The 26,449-nt window shown below is 37.9% G+C and overlaps 1 protein-coding gene across 1 annotated transcript in view; it reads right to left on the bottom strand.

Annotated features, from left to right (window-relative positions):
* The window catches only part of adcy3b (adenylate cyclase 3b), a 45,614-nt gene that overhangs the window by 13,677 nt on the left and 5,488 nt on the right, over positions 1-26,449 (bottom strand). The window contains exons 2-13 of the mRNA XM_068215702.2: positions 22,629-23,446; positions 19,365-19,514; positions 12,243-12,376; positions 11,144-11,255; positions 8,693-8,820; positions 7,034-7,192; positions 6,176-6,344; positions 6,043-6,105; positions 4,077-4,171; positions 3,841-4,002; positions 2,640-2,727; positions 688-804 (exon numbers count right to left, since the gene is read on the bottom strand). Coding sequence (XP_068071803.1) covers positions 688-804; positions 2,640-2,727; positions 3,841-4,002; positions 4,077-4,171; positions 6,043-6,105; positions 6,176-6,344; positions 7,034-7,192; positions 8,693-8,820; positions 11,144-11,255; positions 12,243-12,376; positions 19,365-19,514; positions 22,629-23,264 — 2,013 coding nt within the window. The 5' untranslated portion in view covers positions 23,265-23,446. The remainder of the gene's footprint in view (positions 1-687; positions 805-2,639; positions 2,728-3,840; positions 4,003-4,076; positions 4,172-6,042; positions 6,106-6,175; positions 6,345-7,033; positions 7,193-8,692; positions 8,821-11,143; positions 11,256-12,242; positions 12,377-19,364; positions 19,515-22,628; positions 23,447-26,449) is intronic.

The raw sequence follows: 26,449 nt of genomic DNA, 5'->3' as shown, positions 1-26,449 counted from the left end.
ACAGGAGTGACCTTGCCTGACTATCGAGTTTTAGTACGATAAAAGCAAAAAAGTTTTTTTTTGCTGTAATACCCGTTAAAGCAACAGTTTTTTGCCATTTATGTCAAAATTGTGATAGCATTGCATATAAATTCAGCAAATATCACATCATTTTTTTTTTCAAAAACTCAACAATCTAGGCAAATTGACTACACTCTCATTATGTTGGTGGCTGTTTTTGCTCCATTAATTTCCATTATATTCACATTTCTTGATTGCAAAGCCATGACAACATATTATCATGCATTCTTGATTGTTGATGGTTTTCTCTTTTGGGAAGAGGCAAAATGTGTAATTTTTGCTGCTGATCATCAGTTGCGAAGCAAAGAAAGTTTAGTTTATGGCTTCTATATAGAGTTACAGTAAATAGAGTATTGTATATGTGTGTGTGTGTGTGTGTGAGAGAGAGAGAGAGAGAGAGAGACCTTTGCACTTATCTTGATATGTCTCAAAAAATCTAAATAAGCAGCTCAGCCCTCAGAACATAGTAAACATGTGTATTTATGTATTTAATTAGTTTTTTTATACTTTATATAAAAACCAGAAACTTTTTTTTAAGTTAAGGGGTAATGGTGCCAACTGGTGATCAACGTTAAAAGTGCACATTTTTAAAGTGATACACAAGAGCGAAAGTGTGTTCTGTCTCACCATATCGGCCACCTCTGCCATGGTCAAAACAAATATAGCGGCCATGGCCCATGTGTTACGAGCCCATCGTGTGCGGTCGATCCACTGCGAGAACGACACCAGCCTCCGAGAAAACACCTGATATACACAACACAGAATTAGTGAAGGTGTAAAAGTTGTGTAAATAAATTAGCATGTTGCTAGCTTGTTCGTAACATGGTAGTACATATTAAGACGAGTCAGAATGTTATTAACATAAATTGTTGCTAGCATTGGTTATCATTGTTTGCATGTATGAAGAACAAACTATAATGTTTGTTTAGCATTTGGCTAGCATGAATTAGCATGTTGGTATGAGGTTTCTAATATGGTTATCATTGTTTGCATGTATGGAAAAAATTGTGTTTTTAGCACATGAATTAGCATGTTGATTTGTTTCTAATATGGTTAGCATTGTTTGCATGTATTGAGAATAAACGGCAATGTTTTAGCATATAGCTTGCATGAATTAGCATGTTGGTATTAGGTTTCTAATATTGTTAACATTGTCTGCATAAAAAGCTGTGTTTAGCAAAAAATATGTTTTAACATATGACTAGCATGGATTAGCATGTTGGTTTCATGTTTCTGATATAGTTGGCATTGTTTGTATGTATGGAGAATAAACTACAATGTTTTAGCATATGGCTAGCATGAATTAGCATGTTGGTCTCATGTTTCTAATATGACATTGTTTGTATGTGGGGAATCCACTGCAATGTATTTAGCATATGGCTAGCATGAATTAGCATGTTGCTAACATGTTTCTTACATGGTATCATTGTTTGCATGTATGGAGAATATACTATAATGATTTTAGCATTTAGCTAGCATGAATTAGCATGTTGATATCAGGTTTCTAACACGGTTAGCATTGTTTGCATGTGTAGAGAATAAACTACAATGTTTAAGCATATGGCTACCATATATTAGCATGTTGATATCAGGTTTCTAACATGGTTAGCATTGTTTGCGAGTATGGAGAATAAACTAGTGTTTTAGCATATGGCTATCATGAATTATTATGTTGCTAACATGTTTCTTATATGATTATCACTGTTTGTGTGTATGTAGAAAAACTATAATGATTTTAGCATTTGGCTAGCATGAATTAGCATGTTGATATCAGGTTTCTAACACGGTTAGCATTGTTTGCATGTGTAGAGAATAAACTACAATGTTTTAGCATATGGCTAGCATGAATTAGCATGTTGTAAACATGTTTCTTATATGGTTATCATTGTTTGCATGTATGGAGAATAAACTACAATGATTTTAGCATAAGGGTAGCATGAATTAGCATGTTGTAAACATGTTTCTTATATGGTTAGCATTGTTTGTGTGTATAGAGAATAAACTATAATGATTTTAGCATAAGGGTAGCGTGAATTTGCATGTTTCTAACATGTTTCTTTTATGGTTAGCTTTGTTTACATGTACAGAGAATAAACTATAATGTTTTAGCACAAGAATTCATATGCTGTTATCATGTTGCTAACACAAAGTAACAATTTTCTAACATGTAATAACGTGCTGTTGTTTGCTTTTTTTTTGCATGATTGTCATTTTGTTAAAATAAATTAGCATGTTGCTTGCATTTGTACGATTCAACATGTTGTTAGCATGTCTCATGCTAGTTTTTAAGCTTCAACAGTGAAAGACTGACATTTCCTGGACTGTTTTATTTGGTACCTAAATGAACATTCATGGTGTCCTTCATATAATTGTCCTGATCAGTTTAAACAACATGAGGTAGCATTAAAAATAATATCAGCCCAAAGCTAAGAGCCAAGTTTGGTGGATTTTTAATATTGTCAATTGTATTTCCATTAAGAAAAAAACAATCCCTCGCTCCCTCTCTCTTTTTTTTTAACCTATAAGAGATATTATTCACTTTATCATCATTGCAACTATTGCTGTGATTCTGGACTCACTCGAGGAAAGACGGCCGCTAGTGAACACAAAGTCAAAATCAGCAGTAACAGCTCACCGATGGCCAGAGTCACATAATTCACAATCAATCTGTCAGAAATCAAGCAGAATTAAGTAAGACATCATTACAGCATACCTGAAAATTACAATAAAAATGTTACACGAATCCAAAAATAATCATGTCATATTAGCAGTGGTGGTCTAAATCAGGCACTACTAGAGCATTTACTGAAGGTTCAATCTATAACTAAGTTTACTAGACACTCACTCTGCTCTGAATGGATCATTTGATTCATTAAGTTGTTTACTGGAGACTCACTCTAAACAGATCATGTGAATCAGTGAACTGTTTACCGGAGACTCACTCTCAACAGATCATGTGAATCAGGGAATCGTTTACTGGAGACTCACTCGAAACAGATCATGTGAATCAGTGAGTCATTTACTGGAGACTCACTCTAAATGGATCGTGTGAATCAGTGAGTCGTTTACTGGAAGTTCACTTTAAATGGATCATGTGAATCAGTGAGTCGTTTACTAGCAACACACTCTAAATGGATCATGTGATCAGTGAGTTGTTTACTGGAGACTCACTCTAAATGGATCATGTGAATCAGTGAGTCGTTTACTGGAGACTCACTCTAAATTGATCATGTGAATCAGTGAGCTGCTTACTGGCAACACATTCTAAATGAATCATGTGAATCAGTAAGTCGTTTACAAGATACTCTCTTTAAATGCATAATTTGAATCAGTGAGTCATTTACTGGAAGCTCATTCTAATCGGATCGTGTGAACCAGTGAGTCATTTACTGGAAGCTCACTGTAATCGCTTTATGTACATCAGTGAGTCATTTACTTGAAGCTCACTCTAATCAGATCATGTGAATCAGTGAGTCGATTACTGGAAGCTCACTCTAATCAGATCATATGAATCAGTGAGTCGTTTATTGGAAGCTCACTCTAATCGATCGTGTGAATCAGTGAGTCGTTTACTGACAGCTCATTCTAATCAGATCAGGTGAATCAGTAAGTCATTTATTGGATACGATCTCTGAATGCATCATTTGAATCAGTGAGTCGTTTACTAGAGGCTCTCAGTGAATGGATCATTTGAATCAGTGATTCATTTACTAGAGGCTCTCTGTGAATGGATCATTTGAATCAGTGAGTCATTTACTAGATGTAAAATACTTCACTTACTGAGGATCTATGAGGATTTCCATGGCTGAAGTGAAGATCAGAACAGCACAACAACAGCTGAATGCAACACCCGTCTGTCTCTCCTTCTCTGCCGAGTAGCGAGACTCAAGATCAGGATCCTCAAACCTCAGAGACAGAGCAGACGTCTTCTTCTCCTCCAGACTGAGAGAAAGAAATGAAGATGTGAGCAAGATGCATGGCAACAACACTGTCCTTAAATAGGAATAAAGCATTACATCTCCTCGGCCTCTCGCTCCAGCAGAGTTTTACTCAGCAGATTCAGATGCTCTTCTTCCATCCCTTCTTCTGTTATGCTGGGCAACTGCAGGTGCTGAGAAACCACATGCACAGGTCAAAGGTCAAGACAGAGAGCTAGAACAACGGAATTATGGGTGCTTGCAAGGGTGCTGCTTTGTGCCCAACTAGGCTGTTGCTAGTGTATTTTAAACTTGATAGGGTGAGGCTGTGCAGTTTCTAGGGGGTTGCTACCCTAGGTTGTTCTGTACTGTTGCTAAGGAAGGATGGATATAATGATAACAATAGATACACAGACAGACAGATGGATGGACGGATGGATATACAGAAAGACAGACAGACATACAGACATACAGACAGACAGACAGACAGACAGACTGATGGACGGATGGATATACAGACAGACAGAAAGACAGACAGATGGACAAACGGATAGATGGATAGACAGACAGACAGAAAGACTTATAGGTAGACAGACAGACAGCTGGACAGACAGACATAAAGACATAGATAGACAAACAGACAGACATATGGATGGACGGACGAATGGATGGATATACAGACAGACAGACAGACAGACAGACAGACAGATGGACGGACGGATGAATTGATAGATATACAGACAGACAGACAGACAGACAGACAGACAGATGGATGGATGGACGAATGGATGGATATACAGACAGACAGACAGACAGACAGACAGACAGACAGACAGACAGACAGACAGACAGACAGACAGACAGACAGACAGACAGACGGATGGATGGATGGATATACAGACAAACAGACAGACAGACATATAGACATATAGATAGATGAACAGAGGGACGGATGGATATACAGTCAGACAGATGGATGGACGGATGGATATACAGACAGACATATAGACATAAAGATAGACAAACAGACAGATGGATGGACGGATGGATATACAGATAGACAGATGGATGGACAGATGGATATACAGACAAAGAGATGGATGGACGGATGGATTTGCAGACAGACAGACAGACAGACAGACAGACGGATGGATATACAGACAGACAGATGGATGGACAGATTGATATACAGACAGACAGATAGATGGACGGATGGATATGCAGGCAGACAGACAGACAGACTGATGGATATACAGACAGACAGATGGATGGACAGATTGATATACAGACAGACAGATGGATGGACGGATGGATGGATATGCAGACAGACAGACATATAGACATATAGATAGATGAACAGAGAGACAAATGGATATACAGACAGACAGATGGATGGACGGATGGATGGATATGCAGACAGACAGACATATAGACATATAGATAGATGAACAGAGAGACAAATGGATATACAGACAGACAGACGGACATATAGACAAACAGACAGATGGATGGACGGATGGATATACAGATAGACAGATGGATGGACAGATGGATATACAAACAAAGAGATGGATGGACGGATGGATTTGCAGACAGACAGACGGATGAACGGATGGATATGCAGGCAGACAGACAGACAGACAGACGGATGGATATACAGACAGACAGATGGATGGACAGATTGATATACAGACAGACAGATGGATGGACGGATGTATGGATATGCAGACAGACAGACATATAGACATATAGATAGATGAACAGAGAGACAAATGGATATACAGACAGACAGATGGATGGACGGATGGATATACAGACAGACAGACATATAGACAGACGGATGGATGGATGGATGGATGGATGGATGGATATACAGACATATAGAAATATAGACAGACAGACAGACAGACAGACAGATGGATAGAAGAAACAACAGATATACAGACAGACATATGGATAGACAGACAGACAGACAGACAGACAGACAGACAGACAGACAGACAGATGGATGGAAGGATGGGTGAAAGTCAGATATACAGACAGACAGACAGATGGATGGCTGCACCTGTGTTTCAGACTCCTCGGCTGTGTTCTTCACTGAAGTGCTGCTGCCGCTGGTGTTGATCACCTGATGAAGGTTTCAGATGAGTTTGGAAATGAGAACAACAGATCAGAGAGTAAGACCTCATGATACTCACTGTCCCGTTTCCCACTCCGTTCGTTTTGGCCGTTTCCTTGGCCATGACCACAAGATACGTGTCAATGCCCTTCTCCAGAAGGTAATCGCAGCGTTCTCCTCCATTGCCCTCCTCCAGCTCAAACTCATCATGCAAACAGTCTTTTGTGCTCTGAGAGATGTGCACACGCCTACAATTGCACAGAAAGTGTAACTGCATCACTGCATCCCAAATGGCACACTATACACTATGCATTTATGCATTCAACAGCACAGTTTATGGATTAAGTGTCGTCCCAAATGAAACACTAATGTTTTTTTACTAAACGGAAATTCAAATAATTTCCCAGATGACGGTTCATTCATTCATTTCACTTCGGTTTAGTCTTTAATTTATTAGAGGCCACCACAGCAGAATGAACCACCAACTATTCCAGCATATGTTTTAAACAGCGGATGCTGTATGGGAAACACCCATACACTCTTACATTCACACACACACTAATACACTTTGGCCAATTTAGTTTGTACAATTCACCTATAGCGCATGTGGACTGTGGGGGAAACCGGAGCACCTGGAGGAAACCCACACCAACACATGGAGAACATGCAAACTCCACACAGAAATGCCAACTGACCCAGCCGGGACTTCAACCAGCGACCTTCTTGCTGTGAGGCGACAGTGCTAACCACTGAGCTACCGTGCCGCATCATGCGATTAGTCACGATTAAAAAATGTTATTGCTGTCCAGCACTAGTTATTATCAACAGTATCAAATGCAGCACTGAGGTCCATCAACAGAAAAGATCCACCCATGGGTAATTCACCAAAGCAAAAAAATTTTAATATTCAGTTTTAACAGATTTTAGTTGATCTCACCCTGGGATGCCCCCTGACTCCATCTTGTTTGCCACAGTCACATCAGTGGACCAGACGTCGAACTGCCAGCGCTTCTGTCCCAGGACTCCACCCAGCACAGTGCCCGAGTGAACACCAACACGCATGTCCACTCCTGTCTGGGTCTTTTCACGCACATAGCTGAGCACAGGCGATACAAACAATTTAGACTGTCCGCTTAATAGTTGCTGTTAATTCTTAATTATAAAATCAATAATAATTATATATTTATAGATAAGATTACAAATAATCTTATCAAAAAATTTCTAAAAGAAAAACAAATTTTTAAAATATATTATAATTATAAATATTTTTTGTAAAATATTTATACAGCAAAAGTAAAAATTATTCGCCCTCCTGTGAATTTGTTCCTCTTTTTCAATTACTTCCCAAGCGATGTTTCAGAGAGATCTTGAGATTTTTTCATAGCATTTCATGCATTATTTTTTTCTTCTAGAGAAGGTCTAGTTTGTTTTATCTTGGCTTGAAAAAAAGCAGTTTTAAATTTTTTAGAAGCATTTTAAGGTCAAAATTTTAAGCAATATTTATTTCATAGCTGAGTACAGGTGACACAAACAATTTAGATGGTCCGTTTAATAGTTGCTAATTATACTTAACTATAAAATGAATTTAAAAATCATATCTATAAAAAAGTGATCTATAATTGTAAAATTACATATTTTATAATATGTAATAATAATATTTTTTACTAAAATATAAAATTATAAAATTGAATGGTCAGTTATTTTATAAATGATAATATGATTATCACATATATTATATAACTGATTTTGTCAAAATTGTTCCGCTGATGTAGTCTAACAATATCTAAATATTCTACCCTAAACTACTTTAAAAATAAATATGAATAAAAAAATTCAATTGATTATAATTGTTATAAAATTGTTATTTTATAATTTTACTACTACAATACCAACCATTCTGAAAAAACAAAATTGTTTTTATATTGTTTAATACACATTCAACATGTACACACACACAGTAGACAACATCAACAATTAATACATTCCCCTCATTTCCTAATAGCATCTTTACTTTCTGAGGTTACTGTGAAAGTACAGCCGTAAACTACACTTATTCATAGTTCATCATAATGTTTCTGTAGATAAAGCTTCTCCCAGTGCTTATTAACTGTTCACAAAGCCGCTCCCACTGACCTGTGCTTTAGATAACGCTTCTCACAAATGGCATTTGTTAGAGATAAAACGGTCACACTTTACAACAAGGTTTCATTATTTAATGTATTTACTAACACAAACTAATGCTGAATAAAACGTGTACAGCATTTATCAATCTTAGTTAAACTTGTACTAATGCATTATTAACATCTAAAGTCTTGCTTGTTAACATGAGCTAATGCATTGTGAGTTAACATGAACTAACAATGAACAACTGTATATTCATTTACTATTAACTAACATGAACAAATGCTGTAATAAATGTAATGTTCATTGTTTGTTCAAGCTAGTAAATATATTTAACTAATATTTATTGACACAACCTATTGTAAAGTGTTACTTTCAAAATAAAACCCCTCCCATATGCCATGATCAGTAGATAAAGCCCTGCCCAGTAATTGGGTTCTGCAGGCAAAGCTCCGCCCAGTGGGCGTGTACTTACGAGATGGCCTCCACCATAGACAGGCCCATCATAATAGAGCAGGCAGCATGATCCTCACGGTAATCTGGCAAACCGCAGATACAGTAATAACAGTCTCCAAGAATCTTGATCCTCAGTTGGTGGTGTTGCTATTAAAGAGAAAACAATACTGGTGATTATCTGCACATCATGTGTATTAGAGCTGCACAATTCTGGCTAAAATGAGAATCGCAAGTTTTTTTGCTTAAAATAAAGATCACGATTCTCTCACAATTCTGCAGATGTAAAATAAAGCTTAATATGACATTATTGTTTATTCTCAAACATATGGTAAAACAACAATATATGTATGTCTACTGGTTTCTATACATAATTCTATTCAACTTATAATAATTCTGATGTTGAATTATGTTTGAGATATAGGCCTATGCTTGCAATCTGTCATTGAGAACATTATTAGACCATTTACTTGTAAAATCAAGAATATATAGGCTAAAGTAGTTATACTGACACTGTAAACATTTATTTTTATGCACAACATCAAATGCTTGTCACAGTCATAACTCTAAATGCGATATGATCATTTAAATAATGTGCACGCTTTCGGTTTCATTTTCACTGCTAAGTGCTGTTTATACTTCGCGCGCGGCTCTCAAACGATCACTCTGTGCCACAAACTGAATATTATTTACAACTTTATAAGCTGTAAACACTTTAAACATTCAGCAGGGCGCGCGCCCGCACAGTCAGCAGCTCACGACATGTGATTTCCCGACCGCGAATACATCATTATATGAAGACAGAAATGACATTTTTGGGTGAATTATACCTTATAAATACAGTATGTGACTCTTTTAACATCATTTGGAGGTGTCCATGTCGCTGAGCAACGTGTGTGAAACAATGAAAAGACTCGTGCAGCCGCTTTTGCTTCTCTCCTGAACTTGAAAATATGATTGGCAGAATTTTAGAAAAGCTGGATTAAGATCGTCTAAGCAGGGGTGCACAATCCTGTTCCTGGAGATCTACCTTCCTGCAGATTTCAGTTGCTACCCATATCAAACACACCTGCCTGTAATTATCACAAGGTGTTCAGGTCCTAATTAATTGGTTCAGGTGTGTTCAGGCCTGGATTGGCTAATCGGGAGGACCGGGAGAATTCCCGGTGGGCCGATCCGTTTTTTGGCCGCGAGAGCCGGTGTCCCTAGCTCCAGAATCTGTTGCTCTCAGTACTCACACTTTTTAAATATATATATTTACTTGACCACCATCTTTTTTAATGATGATAAAACATAGTTGTGTCTCCTTTCAATACACAGCTGTTGTGGTCCAGCGGTTAGAATGTTAGGTCAACACTCAGCGGACCCAGGTTCGATCCTTGTTAGAGTAATTTATTGTTTTCATTTTTATTGTTAAGACATATAATACTGTTAGGGTTGTTGAACATTTGAAGTTCTAAAGCAGCAAAAAAAACGTGTTAGTGTAATTAGCAACTGAATTGGAAATGATCTTATTTTAATATAGTCAGTCGTGAACTGAGGTGGGCCGGTCTGAGGCTTGAAACTCCAGGGCTGAAATGGAGTCCCACTCCGGCCCTGGGTGTGTTTGATCTTTTTTCGATTAATTGTGCAGCTCTAATATGTATCATGCTGATACTTCATAGCATATGCATGTATTACTTTAGATAAAACATACAGTTGAAGTCAGAACTATTAGCCCTCCTGTGAATTTTTTTCTTTTTCAAGTATATCACAAATGATGTTTAACAGAGAAAGAAATTTTTCACAGCATTTCCTAATATTTTTTCTTCAAGAAAAAGTCTTATTTGCTTTATTTTGGCTAGAATAAAAGCAGTTTTACAATAAAAAAAAACATTTTAAGGTCAATAATATTAGCCTCTCTTTAAGCAATTGTTACACAATGATTTGCCTAATTACCCTAACTTGCCTAGTTAACCTAATTAACCTAGTTAAGCCTTTAAATGTCATTTTCAGCTGATACATGGCAAAGAGAAAAGAAATCAGTTACTAGAAATTAGTTTTAACAGCTTTAAAATAGTTTGTTTTATTACTAATAAACGCTGTTTTAGAGACAGTACGGTGGCTCATTGGTTAGCACTGTCGCCTCACAGCAAGAAGGTCACTGGTTCAAGTCCGAGCTGGGTCAGTTGGCATTTCTGTGTGGAGTTTGCATGTTCTCCCTGTGTTTGTGTAGGTTTCCAGTGGGTGCTCCAGTTTCCCCCACAGTCCAAAGACATGCAGATGAATTGGATGAACGTGTGTTTGTGTGTGTGTGTGTGTGAATGTAAGAGTGTATGGGTGTTTCCCAGTGCTTGGTTGCAGCTGGAATGGCATTCACTATGTAAAACGTATGCCAGAATAGTTAGAGGTACATTCTGCTGTGGCAACCCTTAATAAATAAGGGACTAAGCTGAAGGAAAATGAATTATAATAGTTTGCTGTTTTTACTCACCGCTGCTAGTTTGTCGAAGCGAGCAAACAACTCGTTGAGCACTTTGACAAGTTCTTTAGGAGTCACAGCAGATGAAAGCTGTGTAAAACCTACGATATCTGCGAAAAGGATACTGGAGAGAGACGAGAGATGTTAGATTATCAAATCAAGAGTTTCAACAGCCTTGTTAAACGTCAACATGAAATGACAACCCTTTTAGTTTCGTCAAAGTATTTCTGAATAAAACAATATATTCAGCAAGAGAGACATGTAGATTTATTTAAAGGGGTCCTTTTATGCATAAATCACTGTTATAAGGGGTTTAAATACAGTTGTAACCAGCTTCTAATAGTAAACATGAATTAATTCAATTTTTTATTAACACGATTGATAAAAACCATACAGAAACACTTTGATTGAGATTCCACCTTTGTACGTGTCATTCGCCAGGGAAAGCCCCGCCCATTAGTGATTGTCTCTCCCTCATTCGCATAAACAGCCCTGAGTGAGAAGCATCCGCCAGACATTAAGAGTTTATTTGTTTTGAATTATGCTGACACATAGACATTTGTAGCACCGCCCTCTTTTGAAAAGAGCATAATCTCATTTGAATTTAAAGCGACAGTCACCAAAACAGCACAATTAGGATCAAAGCCTAAAAAAGGCAGTTTCACCGTGTTATAAAAAATATTTGTGTGGTATTTTGTGCTGAAACTTCACATACACACTCTAGGGATTTTAGAGACTTGTTTTAAATCTTGTAAAAATAAGCATAATAGGTCCTCATTAAGACACTTTTTTCACCATGTACTGGTGCAATGATGTTATTACAGAAATGCTTTCACAAATATTCAGACCATAATAAGGAAGCTTGTTTACACCACAGAGAAGGGGTAATTAAATATATTTAAGGCATAATTCAGAATATCTCTTTTTACAATTGTGATTTTGCATTTGTCAGTTCACACTTTTATTCAAATTGCTAAATATAAGCTGTAGTTCTGACATGAAAACAAGTCATTAATTGCAGATTCCAAAGGTGGGTCAAAATAAAATTGGCATACAGGATAAAATACAGGAAAAGTGAAGGACGGTTATAATGTTATTGTTAATGTTTTACCTGACGTCTTCATGGCGGTACATGTACATGGTGTTAAACTGCTGAGCATCTGTTTTCTGGTTGGCTCCTTTCTTCATACCCTGCAGCATCTCATCTGCGATGTGCTTCGGTAAGATGGACAGCAATAACTCTTCCTACACACAGATAAATATATACACACTCAAAAAACACAATACAAAGGATTAAGAAATCCATATTTGGGAGAATACCATTAACATTTGATATTTTGACCACATGTCATTTTCTGCTACAAAAAAGCTTTAAATGCGCAGTGGGTAGCACAATCATCTTACAGAAAGAAGGACGCCGGTTCGAGTCCCGTCTGGGTCAGTTGGTTTTTCTGTGTGGAGTCCACAGTCCAAAGACATGTAGCTTAGGTGAATTGAATAGGCTAAATTGGCCGTAGTGTATGTGTATGAATGCAAGGGTGTCTGGGTGTTTGTTGGCGGTTCATTCCACTGTGGCGACCCCTGATTATTAAAGGGACTATATAATGAACGAATATAGCAGAGATGCCCAAACTAAGGCCCGCAGGACAAAGTTGGCCCTTGGTTATCTTTGATTCGGCCCACCATAAGAGATTGTCATTTCAAATGTAACGCAAATTTTAATTTGTTTGTTTTATTGTTTAATTGTTTTATTGTTTAATTGTTTTATTGTTTAATTGTTTATTGTTTATTGTTAAGCTTCAAAAAAGCTAACTGAAATTAATAGTTTCATTTTCATTTGAAATTAATTGTTTCAATTTAAATGCTAGGTGACTGATGTGCCTTAGACTGGAGTCCTAGTAATGTCCTAGTAATGTACACTGTCCCCTCCCCAAAAACAATATTTAGGGGTGTCCACCACTTCGCCAACAGTGAAGGGGGAACCACTGAGTTTTAGTGCCAGATCAATATAGTTCATTATCGTCGAGTGAGGCTTGTGCATAGTGCATATATATATATATATATATATATATATATATATATATATATATATATATATATATATATATATATATATATATATATATATATATATATATATATATATATATATATATATATATATATATATATATAATGTACAGTGGCTTAGACAGCCCACCATGTAAAAATATCATGAGGCATACCTCATCTAGTGATGTTAAATATGCCAGGTTAATGAAGTCCTCCACATATTCTTCAATAGACCGGGCTCCCTGACGCAGAGTTCGGATCCACATGCAGGTTTATTAGGGATGTCATGCAAGGAAAGGTCAACAGGGGTGCAAACAGATGTGTGAAGGCAATCCAAAATTGCAGTCACAATAACAGGCGAGAGGTCGGAAGGCAGGCGGCAGACAGTGACAAAAAGACAAACTAGGCAAGGGTCAAAACACGGAAAACAAATCAAGGAAAACGCGTTGTAATGTTACTTAAAGTAATCAAGACTCAGCGACTGGAGTGAGTGTGTGTGCTGCTTAAGTGGTTTGTGTAATCAGTCCTTGACAATCCTCCGGTGGTGTCTGTGCAATCGGTCAGGATGAGGAAAATGTGTGTGTGAGTGGAGTGCATGTGTGGAGATGTAGTCCAAAAATGGCGTGCATGCATTCCAGCAATCTATGGAGTTCAGATCGCTGGTGATCATGACAGCTCTCAATAGTATTGGGTTTTTTGCCCTTCATGCAAAAATGTGTAGGCACCCCTGATATATAGACACAGTTAAAAGTAAAATTATTAGCCCTCCGGTGAAATTTAATTAGTTTTCAAATATTTTCTAAGTGTTGTTTTAAAACAGGAAGGGCATTTTCACAGTATTCCCTCTTTTTTTTCTATAGAAAAAATTTTTATTTAGTTTGGTAGGAATAAAAGCAGTTTAAATATCATTTTTAAGGTCAATATTACAATTATTTTTTGATCGGCTATCAAACAAACAACTGATGTCCAATGAATTGTCTAATTAATATAACCTAGTAAACCCAATTTAGCATTTTAATAGCACTTTAAACTGAATACTAGTATCATGCAAAATAATCAGCAGTGAAATATTAAGCAAATTATTACTTATTAAAACTGTTATGTTTCAAAATGTGCTCAAATAAACATCTTATTTAAAAACAGTTTGTTTTCAACCGTAAACCAAAATGTATTTTAAAATATATTCCTGCAAGGTTATTATTGTTATGCACTATTTTAGATACTATTATTATTATATGTTGTTATTACTATTATTATTATTTTATTATTATTATTATTATTATTATTATTATTATTATTATTATTATTATTATTATTATTATTATTATTACTGGTGGTGGATGAGGACATTCCCCACTATGTGTAAAGCGATTTGTGTAAAGCGAATTGTCTAATTAATATAACCTAGTAAACCCAATTTAGCATTTTAATAGCACTTTAAACTGAATACTAGTCTCATACAAAGTAATCAGCAGTGAAATATTAAGCAAATTATTACTTATTAAAACTATTATGTTCAAAATGTGCTTAAATAATCATCTTATTGAAAAACACAATTTGTTTTCAACCGTATATCAAATATTTATTTTAAAATATATTCCTGCAAGGTTATTATTATTATGCACTATTTTAGATACTATTATTATTATATGTTGTTATTATTATTATTATTATTATTATTATTATTATTATTATTATCATTATTATTATTATTATTATTATTATTATTATTATTATTATTATTATTACTGGTGGTGGATGAGGAAATTCCCCCCTATGTGTAAAGCGATTTGAGTGCCCAGAAAAGCGCTATATAAATGTAAGGAATTATTAATTAATTATTAATATTATTATTCAATTTTACTAATAACAGAACTGGGCAATACAGAATTACCTTGTCTTATATTTATCTGATCTTGAATCTTGATTAGGCACATATTTTTCATGTATTGGAGATTGCATAAACAGCTGTATCTAAATCTGAGGCGTTTTGTCCTCTCTCCCCTTCATGAACATATGAGTGAAGTGGGATTTTGGGATTTAGATTTTCTCAGAGCATATTTGTCTCTTGATGCAGTTGCCATAGTAAGCTAAACCCATCCGCTGCGCTCTGATTGGCTAGTTGAAGTCAACTCCCAGAAGCCCCTGCTGCTATGGCATTCTGGGATTGATCTCTGGAGACCATGTGACCACATGAGCGGGACGGACTGAAAGAGACGCCGACAGAAAGCAAGTAAACTGTTCGGATCGACTGCTGCTTATGATTAAGAAGTCCAATGAAATGTTGTTATTGACATAAATGCTAAAAACTCATAAAGACATTTATTAAACTATTTGGAACTTGATTTTTCAATAAAACAATGTGAGAATAAAACAGCAATATTGAATAACGTGTAGGTTTGGGTCGGGACTGAGTGATCAACAAATGTTGGGAAGTGTTTAAAAGGCTGTTTAGGGTTGAAATTCCGTTTAGCGATGATAATGAGGGAACAATGACACACCACACCTTTACATTTACACATCCCAGGAGGTACTTTTTTTTTTTTTTTTTTGCAGTTTTTGTTTACGTGAATTTCTCTCACGAGTGCTATTCGTGCTTGTTCTTCTCGCGTAAATCACCAGAGGCCACAGTCGACTGACAGACTGACCGATCAACTGACCCACCCTCCTCCTTCCCTAAACCCAACCGATAGTGTTTACAAAAGCACCGATTGACCAGCCCTCCCCCACCCCCCAAACCCAACCGACAATGTTTTCAAAAGGAATTCAGAAAATCAAAATCCCACGCCGTAGCCTGAATTTTTACCATGTTTTCAGATTTTACCATATTCTCACCGTTTTTTACCTGCTACTTGTTTACTTGCTTTTGTTTTACCTGTGTTTTGTAACCGTTCTTCGCTGGGCTCGAACCCGTCTTCGCATCCATGTCACAAGTCCACTAACGTACAAGGCGAGCCACTGGATAAACTGGTAACAGCGGAAAAACTGGCTATACGCAGGTAAGCGGTCAACTGGTAGCGTTAAAAGGAACAAAGCCATATTGCCCTGTAATGCAAGTTTTAAAGACAAAATGCAGCCATACGTACCTCTGGCTACATAATTTGCAATCACCAGAGATGTACAGTATATAGAGCTATGTTTTCAGAATGAGCCTGTGTTGCAACTATGTAAAAAACAGTATGCGAGTCGAATATCAAGGAGGACCCGGATAACCTATTACTTCCGGCGAGATTCTGAAGTGTGCATCCAATGGATAATACATTATCCCGTAGTTTTGTCACGATAGTGGAATTTTTAACTTCGATACGATACTTTGAAAAATATTGATATTCACTATTATTTTGGGAAACATTTTTTTTTTTACTATTTTTATTTTTTATTAAAAATAGACAAGATTAGAGTATGAGAATAAGGTATATTTTTACATGAACAAAACATCTTGTTGTAGTGCAATTGTTTAAAAAAATCTTTGCAATTGTAACTAGCGCTGTACAATATATCGTTTCTGCATCGATATCGCAATGCCCGAATCTGCAATAGTCGCATTGCAAGACATCGAGCCATTTCAAGTTAATTTAAACCATTTGGACCATACCTGTTAACCTTCTTGTTTTTCCCTGGATACTTCAGCATTTTGCAGTTCTATCCTGCTATCGTCCCGCAAAGGTATTTTCCTGTATTTCTTCCATATTTTCAGTCTTTCTCTGAAACGTGTGAATAAACATTAAAGAGCCGATCCTCCCTATACGCAAACCATACCGCCGAACCACCAGGGGCCGCCCCTTTCTCTTAAATATGAGTCTGTTGTGCTTTCGTTGTTTTTAGGCATGAAAACACTTCGAAATAAATATAAAAACGGCAGGATTCCCTTTCCTTTTCAATACAGGTGCCTTCGCCCCTCCAATGCAATCCTCAAAACAGTCATAGCGGTACATGACTGTCAGCTGACACGCTCCATAGTGATAAATAGATGCTGTTTCCCAAATGGATTCTGTACACACGCAGTGAGTGTCTGGGTGTTGGGTGTGTGTTCGAACAGATATATACTCATAATTAATAATAACAACACTTAAAGATGTCGATCTTGGTGGTTTTTTTTTCCAACACAACTAATTTTGTCCTAAATGAGCATAAAAATTTAGGAAACAATCGAATGCTTTTACTATAACGTTAGATGTGTGACACTTGTTATTTAATGTAATCAAACTAAAAATATAAATAAATAAGATCCATTCGTTGCCCTTTAATCAGAATGTGTAAGTTTATACAGTAAAGAAACCCCTTATTATGGTGTGCATATCCCTTATTTTCACATCCCGATGTTGACAGGTATGATTTGGACACAATACATTTTAAAGTTTACCACTTTAACAAAGATTAATAGTTTATTTAAACAATGAAGATTGTAGAAAGTGTTTTCTTGCATTTGATTACTGAATTTCTATACTTCAATAATGTTAGACTCCACCGAAACACACAAATCGCTGGTATTTATGTTACATTGTTTTCATAAGCAATTTAATTTATTCTGGGTGTAATATGCACCAACTACTGGGTTAATTTTTTTAATCAAATAAATATGACCAAATTTGGACCCAGTGCTTGGATTAGTCCTTATTAAACCAAATTTATGTTTAAATAACCCAGCATTTCTTTGAGTGTGCAATATGGAATAATTTGTTTATGTTTGTTATATTTGTTTTGCAACTATAGAATCACGACATCAGACTTATTCAAGTAGCCTACTCTACTATACTATGGTTCTACTGTAGTATTTACTGTAAATTACTATGGTAGCCTATATTTTCTATAGTATCTTAGACTATATATTTCATCAAAGTAATCCTAAAACTTAAATTCATATTAAACAATGCCACTATTATATTTTATTCATTCATTAAATTTTCTTCGGCTTAGTACCTTTAGTAACTTCTTCAGCATATCTTTTACACAGTGATGCCCTTCCAGCTGCAACCCATCACTGGGAAACACCCATACACCCTCATTCACACACACACACACTACTGACAATTTAGCTTACCCAATTCACCTATAGCGCATGCGTTTGGACTTCTGAGGAAACAGGACCACCCGAAGGAAACCCACGCGAACACGAGGAGAACATGCAAACTCCACACAGACCAAACTGCAGGGACCTTCTTGCTGTCAGGTGACAGTGCTACCAACTGCTCTACTGCGCCGCCGTACAGGGAAATATTTTATTTTGTATAAATTAATATTTTATATTAATGTAATATATTTTTTAAAGAATTTTGTACATTTTATTGCATATTAAATAGTCATCTTGCGAAACTATATTCATATTGCAAATATATAAATAGCAGAAAACATTCCAAATGCAATAAAGTGCCTTCAAAAAACAAAAACAAAAAATAAAAACACATTTTTTGCATTTTTAAGTGAAATTAAATATTATACTGGGCCTTTGTCTGCAGCCCTTCAGTCCAAAAAGCACTAAATAACTAGTAAAAGTACTAGTTTAAGTTCCTTGATTATTACATCAGAATGGGAGTATAGTTCCTAGCCACATCGACCTGGAAAATGTACATTGTTCCATTTCCGTCAAGCTTTAAGTAGAAAAATTATTTTAAAACTTTTTTTTAAAAATCTTTTTGAATTGGATGCTAACGGTCTAATGCGATTCAATATGTTATGCTAAGCTAACATTGCTCCCGCCAGACCCAGAGATTGGCTGAATGGATTTGACAACGATAAAACTAAACTATTCAACTATAGGTCATTTGTAAAATGAGCCTATTTTCAAAAAAGTGGGTTGTTCCTTTAAATTTAGGTTTTGTATGTACTGTGTGACCACTATAAAATAATGTGCAATGGCAGATTTGGACTCTTGGGTCTTTAGTGGCACTGCTGTCACAATAACAACAGCCTGGGGAATGACTTCATTACTGCAATAAGAGTGACAACAGTGTGTGTGTGTGTGTGTGTGTGTGTGTGTGTACAGTGCGTCCTTGCCTGGAGATCTGCTCAGATGTGCCAATAACAGGTAACAGGACACATGGGCCCCAGGGCAGAGCTTTACCACTGTGCCCAATTAGAGCATCTCTACACGTTCATTAATCTCACAGACTGAGCCTTAAACTCAGGCATCCGGTCCAGTTAATAACCTATTAAACTGATGCGAGTGTGTTTGTGTGCGTACCTGTTGTTGACTCTGTTCCTTCAGCGTGAGACTGACTTCCAGAGACTGTTTGGCCTCTAGAAACGCTGTGCGGTATTTACGGTCAGCCATGAAATATGACATCACACCCACCAGCATGGCACCAAAATACAGCATCAGATTCGCCACGAGCTGCAAGAAACAACACACTTGTGTCACTTTGAATTTAATATGCACACATGCATATATGCACCCACCAGCCACTTTATTAGGTACACCCTACTAGTACTGGGCAGGATCCTGATTTTGGCTTCAGAACTGCCTTAAATCTTCGGGGTACAGATTTAACAAAGTACTGGAAAAATTCCTCAGAGATTTTGCTCCATATTGACATGATAGCATCACGCAGTTGCTGCAGATGTGTCATCCATGATGCGGATCTCCCATTCCACCATATCCCAAAGGTGCTTTATTGGATTGAGCTCTGGTGACTGTGGAGGCCATTTGACTACAGTGAACTCATTGTCATGTTCAAGAAACCAGTCTGAGATTATTCACATTTTATGACATGGCGCGTTATCCTGCTGGAAGTAGCCATCAGAATATGGGTACATTTTGGTCATAATGGGATGGACATGGTCAGCAACAATACTCAGGTAGACTGTGGCCTTGACACGATGCTCAGTTGGTACTAATGGACCCAAAGTGTGCCAAGAAAATATCCCCCACACCATTACACCCCAATCACCAGCCTGAACCATTTATACACGGCAGGATGGATCCATGCTTCCATGTTGTTGCAGCATAAGTCGAGACTCATCAGACCAGGCAACGTTTTTCCAATCTTCTATTGTCCAATTTTGGTGGGCCTGTGTGAATTGTAGCCTCAGTTTCCTGTTCTTAGCTGTCAGAAGTGGCTCCCGGTGTGGTCTTCTGCTGCTGTACCCCATCTGCCTCAAGGTTGGACGTGTTGTGTGTTCAGAGATGCTCTTCTGCAGACCTCGGTTGTAACGAGTTGTTATTTGAGTTACTGTTGCCTTTCTATCAGCTGGAATCAGTCTGGCCATTCTCCTCTGACCTCTGGCATCAGAAAGGCATTTACACCCTCAGAACTGACGCTTACTGGATATTTCCTCTTATTCTCACCATTCTCTGTAAACCCTAGAGATGGTTGTGCGTGAAAATCCCAGTAGATCAGCAGTTTCCTAAATACTCAGACCAGCTCGTCTGGCATTAACAATCATCCCACGTTCAAAGTCACTTAAATCATCTTCCTTCCCCGTTCTGATGCTCGGTTTGGACTGCAGCAGATCGTCTTGACCATGTCTACATGCCTAAGTGTATCGATATGCTGCCATGTGATTGGCTGATTAGAAATTTGCGTCAACGAGCAGTTGGACGGGTGTACCTAATAAAGTGGCCGGTGAGCGTTTACAGAAAGAGAACAATGATGTTTTTTGATATGGCTGAAACTGTCCTATGATGTCAACGTAAAAAAGATTTAATTGATATATTACATCAGATCCTCCTTTAAGCTCCGCCTTTATGACATCAAACATGTCACATGTTTCTCTTGCAAAGCCTCTGTTGTCATGAATCAGGTTTTGAATTAGGCAGAAGTTTCAGGTCAGGCAAATGTTTTGGTCACACTTTCCAACAAGATTTCATTAGTCAATGTTAGCTAATGAATTTATTACAATGAACTAATAAAGCATTTATTAATCATAGTTCAACATTTACTAATGCATTATTAAAATCAAAACGCATAATATTGGTTAATGCACTGTGAACTGACAAATTACCAATAAACAACTTTATTTCCATTAACTAGCGTTAACAAAGAAGATTTGAGGCTGTAATAAAAGTTTTGTTCATTGTTTGTTTGTGTTAGTAAAACCAGTGCATCTGTTAAATATTGATAGCGCTTCACTTTTTCCACATTTGTTTATGTTACAGTCTCATTCCAAAATGGATTGATTAATTTATTTCCTCTAAATTCTAAACACAATACCCATTATAAACACAATGTGACAAAAGAGTTTTTGAAATTGTTGCAAATTTATTAAAGATAAAAAAAACTAAAATAAAATAAACAACAATATGTACATCAGTATTAACAGCCTTTGCCTTGAAGCTCTAAATTGAGCTCAGGTACAATCTGTTTCCACTGATCATTCTTGAGATGTTTTAGCAGCTTCATTGGAGTTCACCTGTAATAAATTCAGTTGATTGGACATGATTTGAAAAGGCATACACCTGTCTATATAAGGTCCCAGGGTTGACAGTGCATGCCAAAACACAAACTAAGCATGAAGACAATGGAATTGTCTGTAGACCTCAGAGACAGGATTGTCTAAAGGCACAAGGCTGAGGAAGGTTACAGAAACATTTCTGCTGCTGTGAAAGTTCCAACGAGCACAGTGGCCTCCATCATCCATAAGTGGAAGATATTTGGAACCACCAGGACTCTTCCTAGAGCTGGCCGGCCATCTAAGCTGAGTGATCGGTGGAGAAGGGCCTTAGTCAGGGAGGTGATCAATAACCCGATGGTCACTCTTTCTGAGCTCCAGCGTTCTTCTGTGCAGCAATTCACCAATCAGGTCTGTATGGTAGAGTGGCCAGACGGAAGCAACTCCCCGCCTGGAATTTGCCAAAAGGCATCGGAAGGTCTCTCAGACCATAAGAAACAAAATTCTCTACTCTGATGAGACTAAAATTGAGTGAATGCCAGGCGTTTTGTTTTGAGAAACCAGGCACCGTTCATCAGCAGGCTAATACCATCCCTAGAGTGAAGTATGGTGGTGGCAGCATCATGCTTTAAGGATGTTTTTTAGCAGCAGGAACTGGAAGACTAGTCAGAATAGAGGGAAGATTTTAAGGAAATTAATTAATTGAATCCATTTTGGAATAAGGCTGTAACATAAAAAAATTGGACAAAATGAAGCGCTATGAATACTTTCCGGATGCACTGTGTGTGTGTGTGTGTGTGTGTGTGTGTGTGTGTATATATATATATATATATATATATATATATATATATATATATATATATATATATATATATATTCTTTTGTAAAATTATGCATGTCTTTACTTTTAATAAATGTAATGTATCATACTTGAAGTTAGCAAAAGTATCAACTTCAGCGATTAAATAAAAAAATTAAACATTAAAATCTGTATACTGTATTTATATACACATTTGCAAGCAAAAAAAATTTTTAAAAAGTGCTGATATTAAAGTATGCCAAACATTCTTATCATCGTGTTATTTAATTATGTTGTTTTCCAGTGTGTATGTGTTACCTGTCTGATCAGCACTGATAGCTGCAGTTTGTCTTGGTTTCTCAGCGATATTGTGAATCCCAGCAGCAGCGTGTGCGCGCAGCAAGAGAACACGCTCAGTAACACAATGGGCGCGAGTGGCAGCGGGAGCGTGAGAAAGAAGGAGAAGATGAAAAACGTCTGCCATCCCACCGTGTCACCGGCGGCGTAAAACCCAGCGAAGTTTAAGCTGAAGTAGCACAGCACGTGGACCATGATGAGCAGCCACAGCGCGTACGGCACGAGGCATGCGGACACGTGCACCGGGAGCAAACGAAACCGGGATGTGATGTAGAGCAGAATATCCGACGCCAGCCCACCTGCCGCAACTGCGAGCGTGTTCAGTTTATCCGGAGAGTAAACAACCGCGCACATGATGATCACATAGCCGTTGAACAGTGCTGCGAACACGATCAACACAAGTAACGTCTCCTGCCGCTGCCGCAGAAAATAAGTCTGATAAATTTTCTCGAGAGACTCCGGGGTGAACCTGAGTCGCAGGAAGCGCAGGAGAGACGGACAGACACCGGGAGCACGCACAGTCCTTTCCTGCGCGCCTCCACTAGTGTGCGGCTCTGCCACTGTAACCGGACGGTCCTGGGTCCCGTTCGCCGACATACTGGAGCTCTAGAGATGCTTGACGAGTAATACTGCAAGCAGCGGAAGATCCGTCACGGTCGTCCGAGTTTATTCCGCTCGGGTTTGAGGAGAAACACACCGGAGAGATTCAGTCTGTCATTCCTTAACGGTCTTTGGCTCCGTTTCCATGGCGAACACATCTCCAGCTGCTCCTCCACATCCTTAAAATATAACAACAACACAGCAAAAACAAGGCAAGTTAGATGTGGGAAAGCACTGTTAAAAGATTAGTTCAGCCAAAAAAAGAAAATGCAGTTATTAAAGATTCACCCTCACGCTGTTCCAGTCACCTGAAAGCTTAGTTCATCATCATAACACAAATGAAAGTGTTTCAGATGAAATCCGAGAGCTCCCTCTTCTTCTGTAACCCCGCCGTCCTATAACCACACCCAACCCGCTTTGAGCTGGTATCGAACCAGCGACCTTCCGCATGGGAGTCGGTTGCTTTACCAAGGAGGCTAAAGATCATGGCCTCTAGCATCTGTCGCTAGAGCACGTTTAGAGGTCAGAGGAGTGAGGTTTACCTGCACAGCACACACTACCTGGCCTCTGTTACACTCACCCCGCTAAACCTCACTCCCATCTGGGTCACAGCACCAATGTAACCCCGTCGGTCCTACAACCACCCAACCCGCTCCGAGCTGGTATCGAACCGGCGACCCTCCGCATGAGAGTCGGTTGCTCTACCAAGGAGGCTAAAGACCATGGCCTCTAGCGTCTGTCGCTAGAGCACCTTTAGAGGTCAAAGGAGTGAGGTTTACCTGCACAGCACACACTAACTGGCCTCCGTTACACTTCCATAAAGAGCAAATGTTCCCGGGACCCTCAAAGTTTAGAAAAAGAATCAAAAACATGCAACTGTTAAAGCGCCCCTATTATGGGTTTTTGAAAATAATCTTCCAAGCAGTGTAAAGGCTCCTACACACCTTTTTATTTGCGTTTACCGTCGGCATTTTACAAGACGTTTTTCCGTATTCAAACCCAATCGCTTTTCACTGGCGTCAAGCAGAAGAGTATGCAAAATCACTCCTTGATGTTAGATGGCGCTACACAACTTTAAGCTTCTGACACCCGCTTATAACACAGAAGAAGAGGAGGGGATGAAGTTCACACGCTTATTGGTAAACTTACTGGTGACTCGAACAAGCATGGATGGTTCAAGCAGCAGCTCCAGCTCGATGAAGAAATGCTCTAGAAATGATTATTGTTCACCAGTGCAATAAGCAGCTCCACGTTCATATCGCCTCTGGGCATCTTTTTCAATGTGTGCTCGCGTTGACAGTTTTACGCTTGAGCGCCTCAGTGCACATGAGCAAAAGTGCCAATCTGATTGGTGGAGAAGATTTTGACGCGGCATATCAAAACAAAAAAACAAGCATGAGGCGTTTTTTTTTAAATGACGCATTTGCGCCTGGCGTTTTGCGCGTTGGTGTGCACGATCACAATGACGCACGTTATTTAGTCAAGAGGCGTTAAACGTCGACGGAAAACGCGAGCAAAAAACGTCTTAGTGTGCACGGGCCTTAACACAGCTCTAAGTGATTGAAAACATCCAGCTGAGTATTAAATCTGAAAGTGCACCGTGTTTAAAACTATTGATTCTCAGAGTCGAATAAATGTATCAAGTTGGGTTCGGATCTTTTGCTTGAACGTGCCAACGTCGATATGGTACATCACTAAATATGTAGTTCCAGTTCCAGTAAAATGTGAACGCGCTTTCCTTTCAGACACAATAGCGGAGGCGCAGGAATCACAGGACTGATCATGACGTCAAGATGATGATCACTGACAGATGGAGATTCGGCTGTGGGGAAACTAGGGTTAAAGCTATTTTCACAACGATACCAAAGTATAGCCTAGTGCTGTTTGTTCCTGTAATTTTTCAGATTTTTGATACAATAACCTACGCTGCCATGCAGGATTCATCGGCCATTTGCTATTAAACGAAGGAGCAGCAGAGACTATTATGTATAGGACTATGTCAGACTTTGACAGGGACTTTGTCAGCAATTTTTACAGTTCATATGGACCAGTTTCTTCTTGGTCCGGATCATAATATGTAAGTGTCATAAAAAATTGTTGCCTCCTTTTCTGTAGTTTGCAAAATATGTGTTGTAACTTGTAATCGCTCTGCTTGGCTTGTAATCATGTATCTGTTATAGATCACTGCTTGTAATGTATCTCTAGTGTTAAATCGTCATGGGGCTATTCACATGCTGCGTCCAAAACCATGTTAAAAATGTGACGCGTGCCTCTTCCTTTACCAATTTAAGCGCGTTTCACTATCAGCTGTTCCTCACATGCTCAGTCAATTTTCAAAATACTGTAGTTCAGTTTTTGCCACTGTGTGGATCAATACTGAATGTGTGTCGTTGTTATTACTTGGGGTTAGGTTTAAGAGTAGAGTAATATGCTGGTGTTTAACTGCATTGCTTTAATGCACTCCTGCATTTAAGCTGTCGCATACTCTGCTACTCCATAGCCGTGGTGGGTGTTTCTCACCCAAAAGAGGGGTTTGGGAACAAATGAATCGCCGAACGATTCATATGGAAGTCATTGGAATAATTAGGTAAATAATGCATATTATGAGACGATAGAAGTTTTGATCTTGCATGCATGTCAGCCTGTTATTGGAGAGCCCCAAAACCAAAATAGTACCTTTTATAATGCAAAATAGGGGCTCTTTAAAGATGTTGTATGTCAGTTTTTGACTCTTCTACAACATAAAAATATCATAAAATGTTTGCAGAAGAAGTAAACATTCTTGTTTATCTGAAAAACATTGCTGAAGTCAGGTATTCAGCTTTGAAAATGGGAGTTACGTGCCGGAACAGCTGTCTTTATTTTGGTCCCTTAACCCGCCCACTGTCAGTTTAGCCAATTACATTTCGGCAACTTCCTCTTATGCTGTTTCCTTAACCTGCAACTCTTTATTTTACAAATTATATAGATCATAAAGGACTGTTTGCTTCTCAAGCTCTGAGGAGTGTCATTCATGTCTTTTCAGGTGCACACGGTCAGAAGACAAACACCTGTGATATCATGTCTTTTTATTTTTGATTGTCAGGATAATGTAGGCCTATAGTTCTAATAATATATATATACAGAATAATTATGATGATATTTATTCATGATCAAACTAATGTGCAACTTCAAAACTAATA

This window comes from Danio rerio, chromosome 20 (genome assembly GCF_049306965.1).
Source record: "Danio rerio strain Tuebingen ecotype United States chromosome 20, GRCz12tu, whole genome shotgun sequence".
Lineage (NCBI taxonomy): Eukaryota > Metazoa > Chordata > Actinopteri > Cypriniformes > Danionidae > Danio > Danio rerio.
This window is presented reverse-complemented; position numbering and strand designations above follow the sequence as displayed.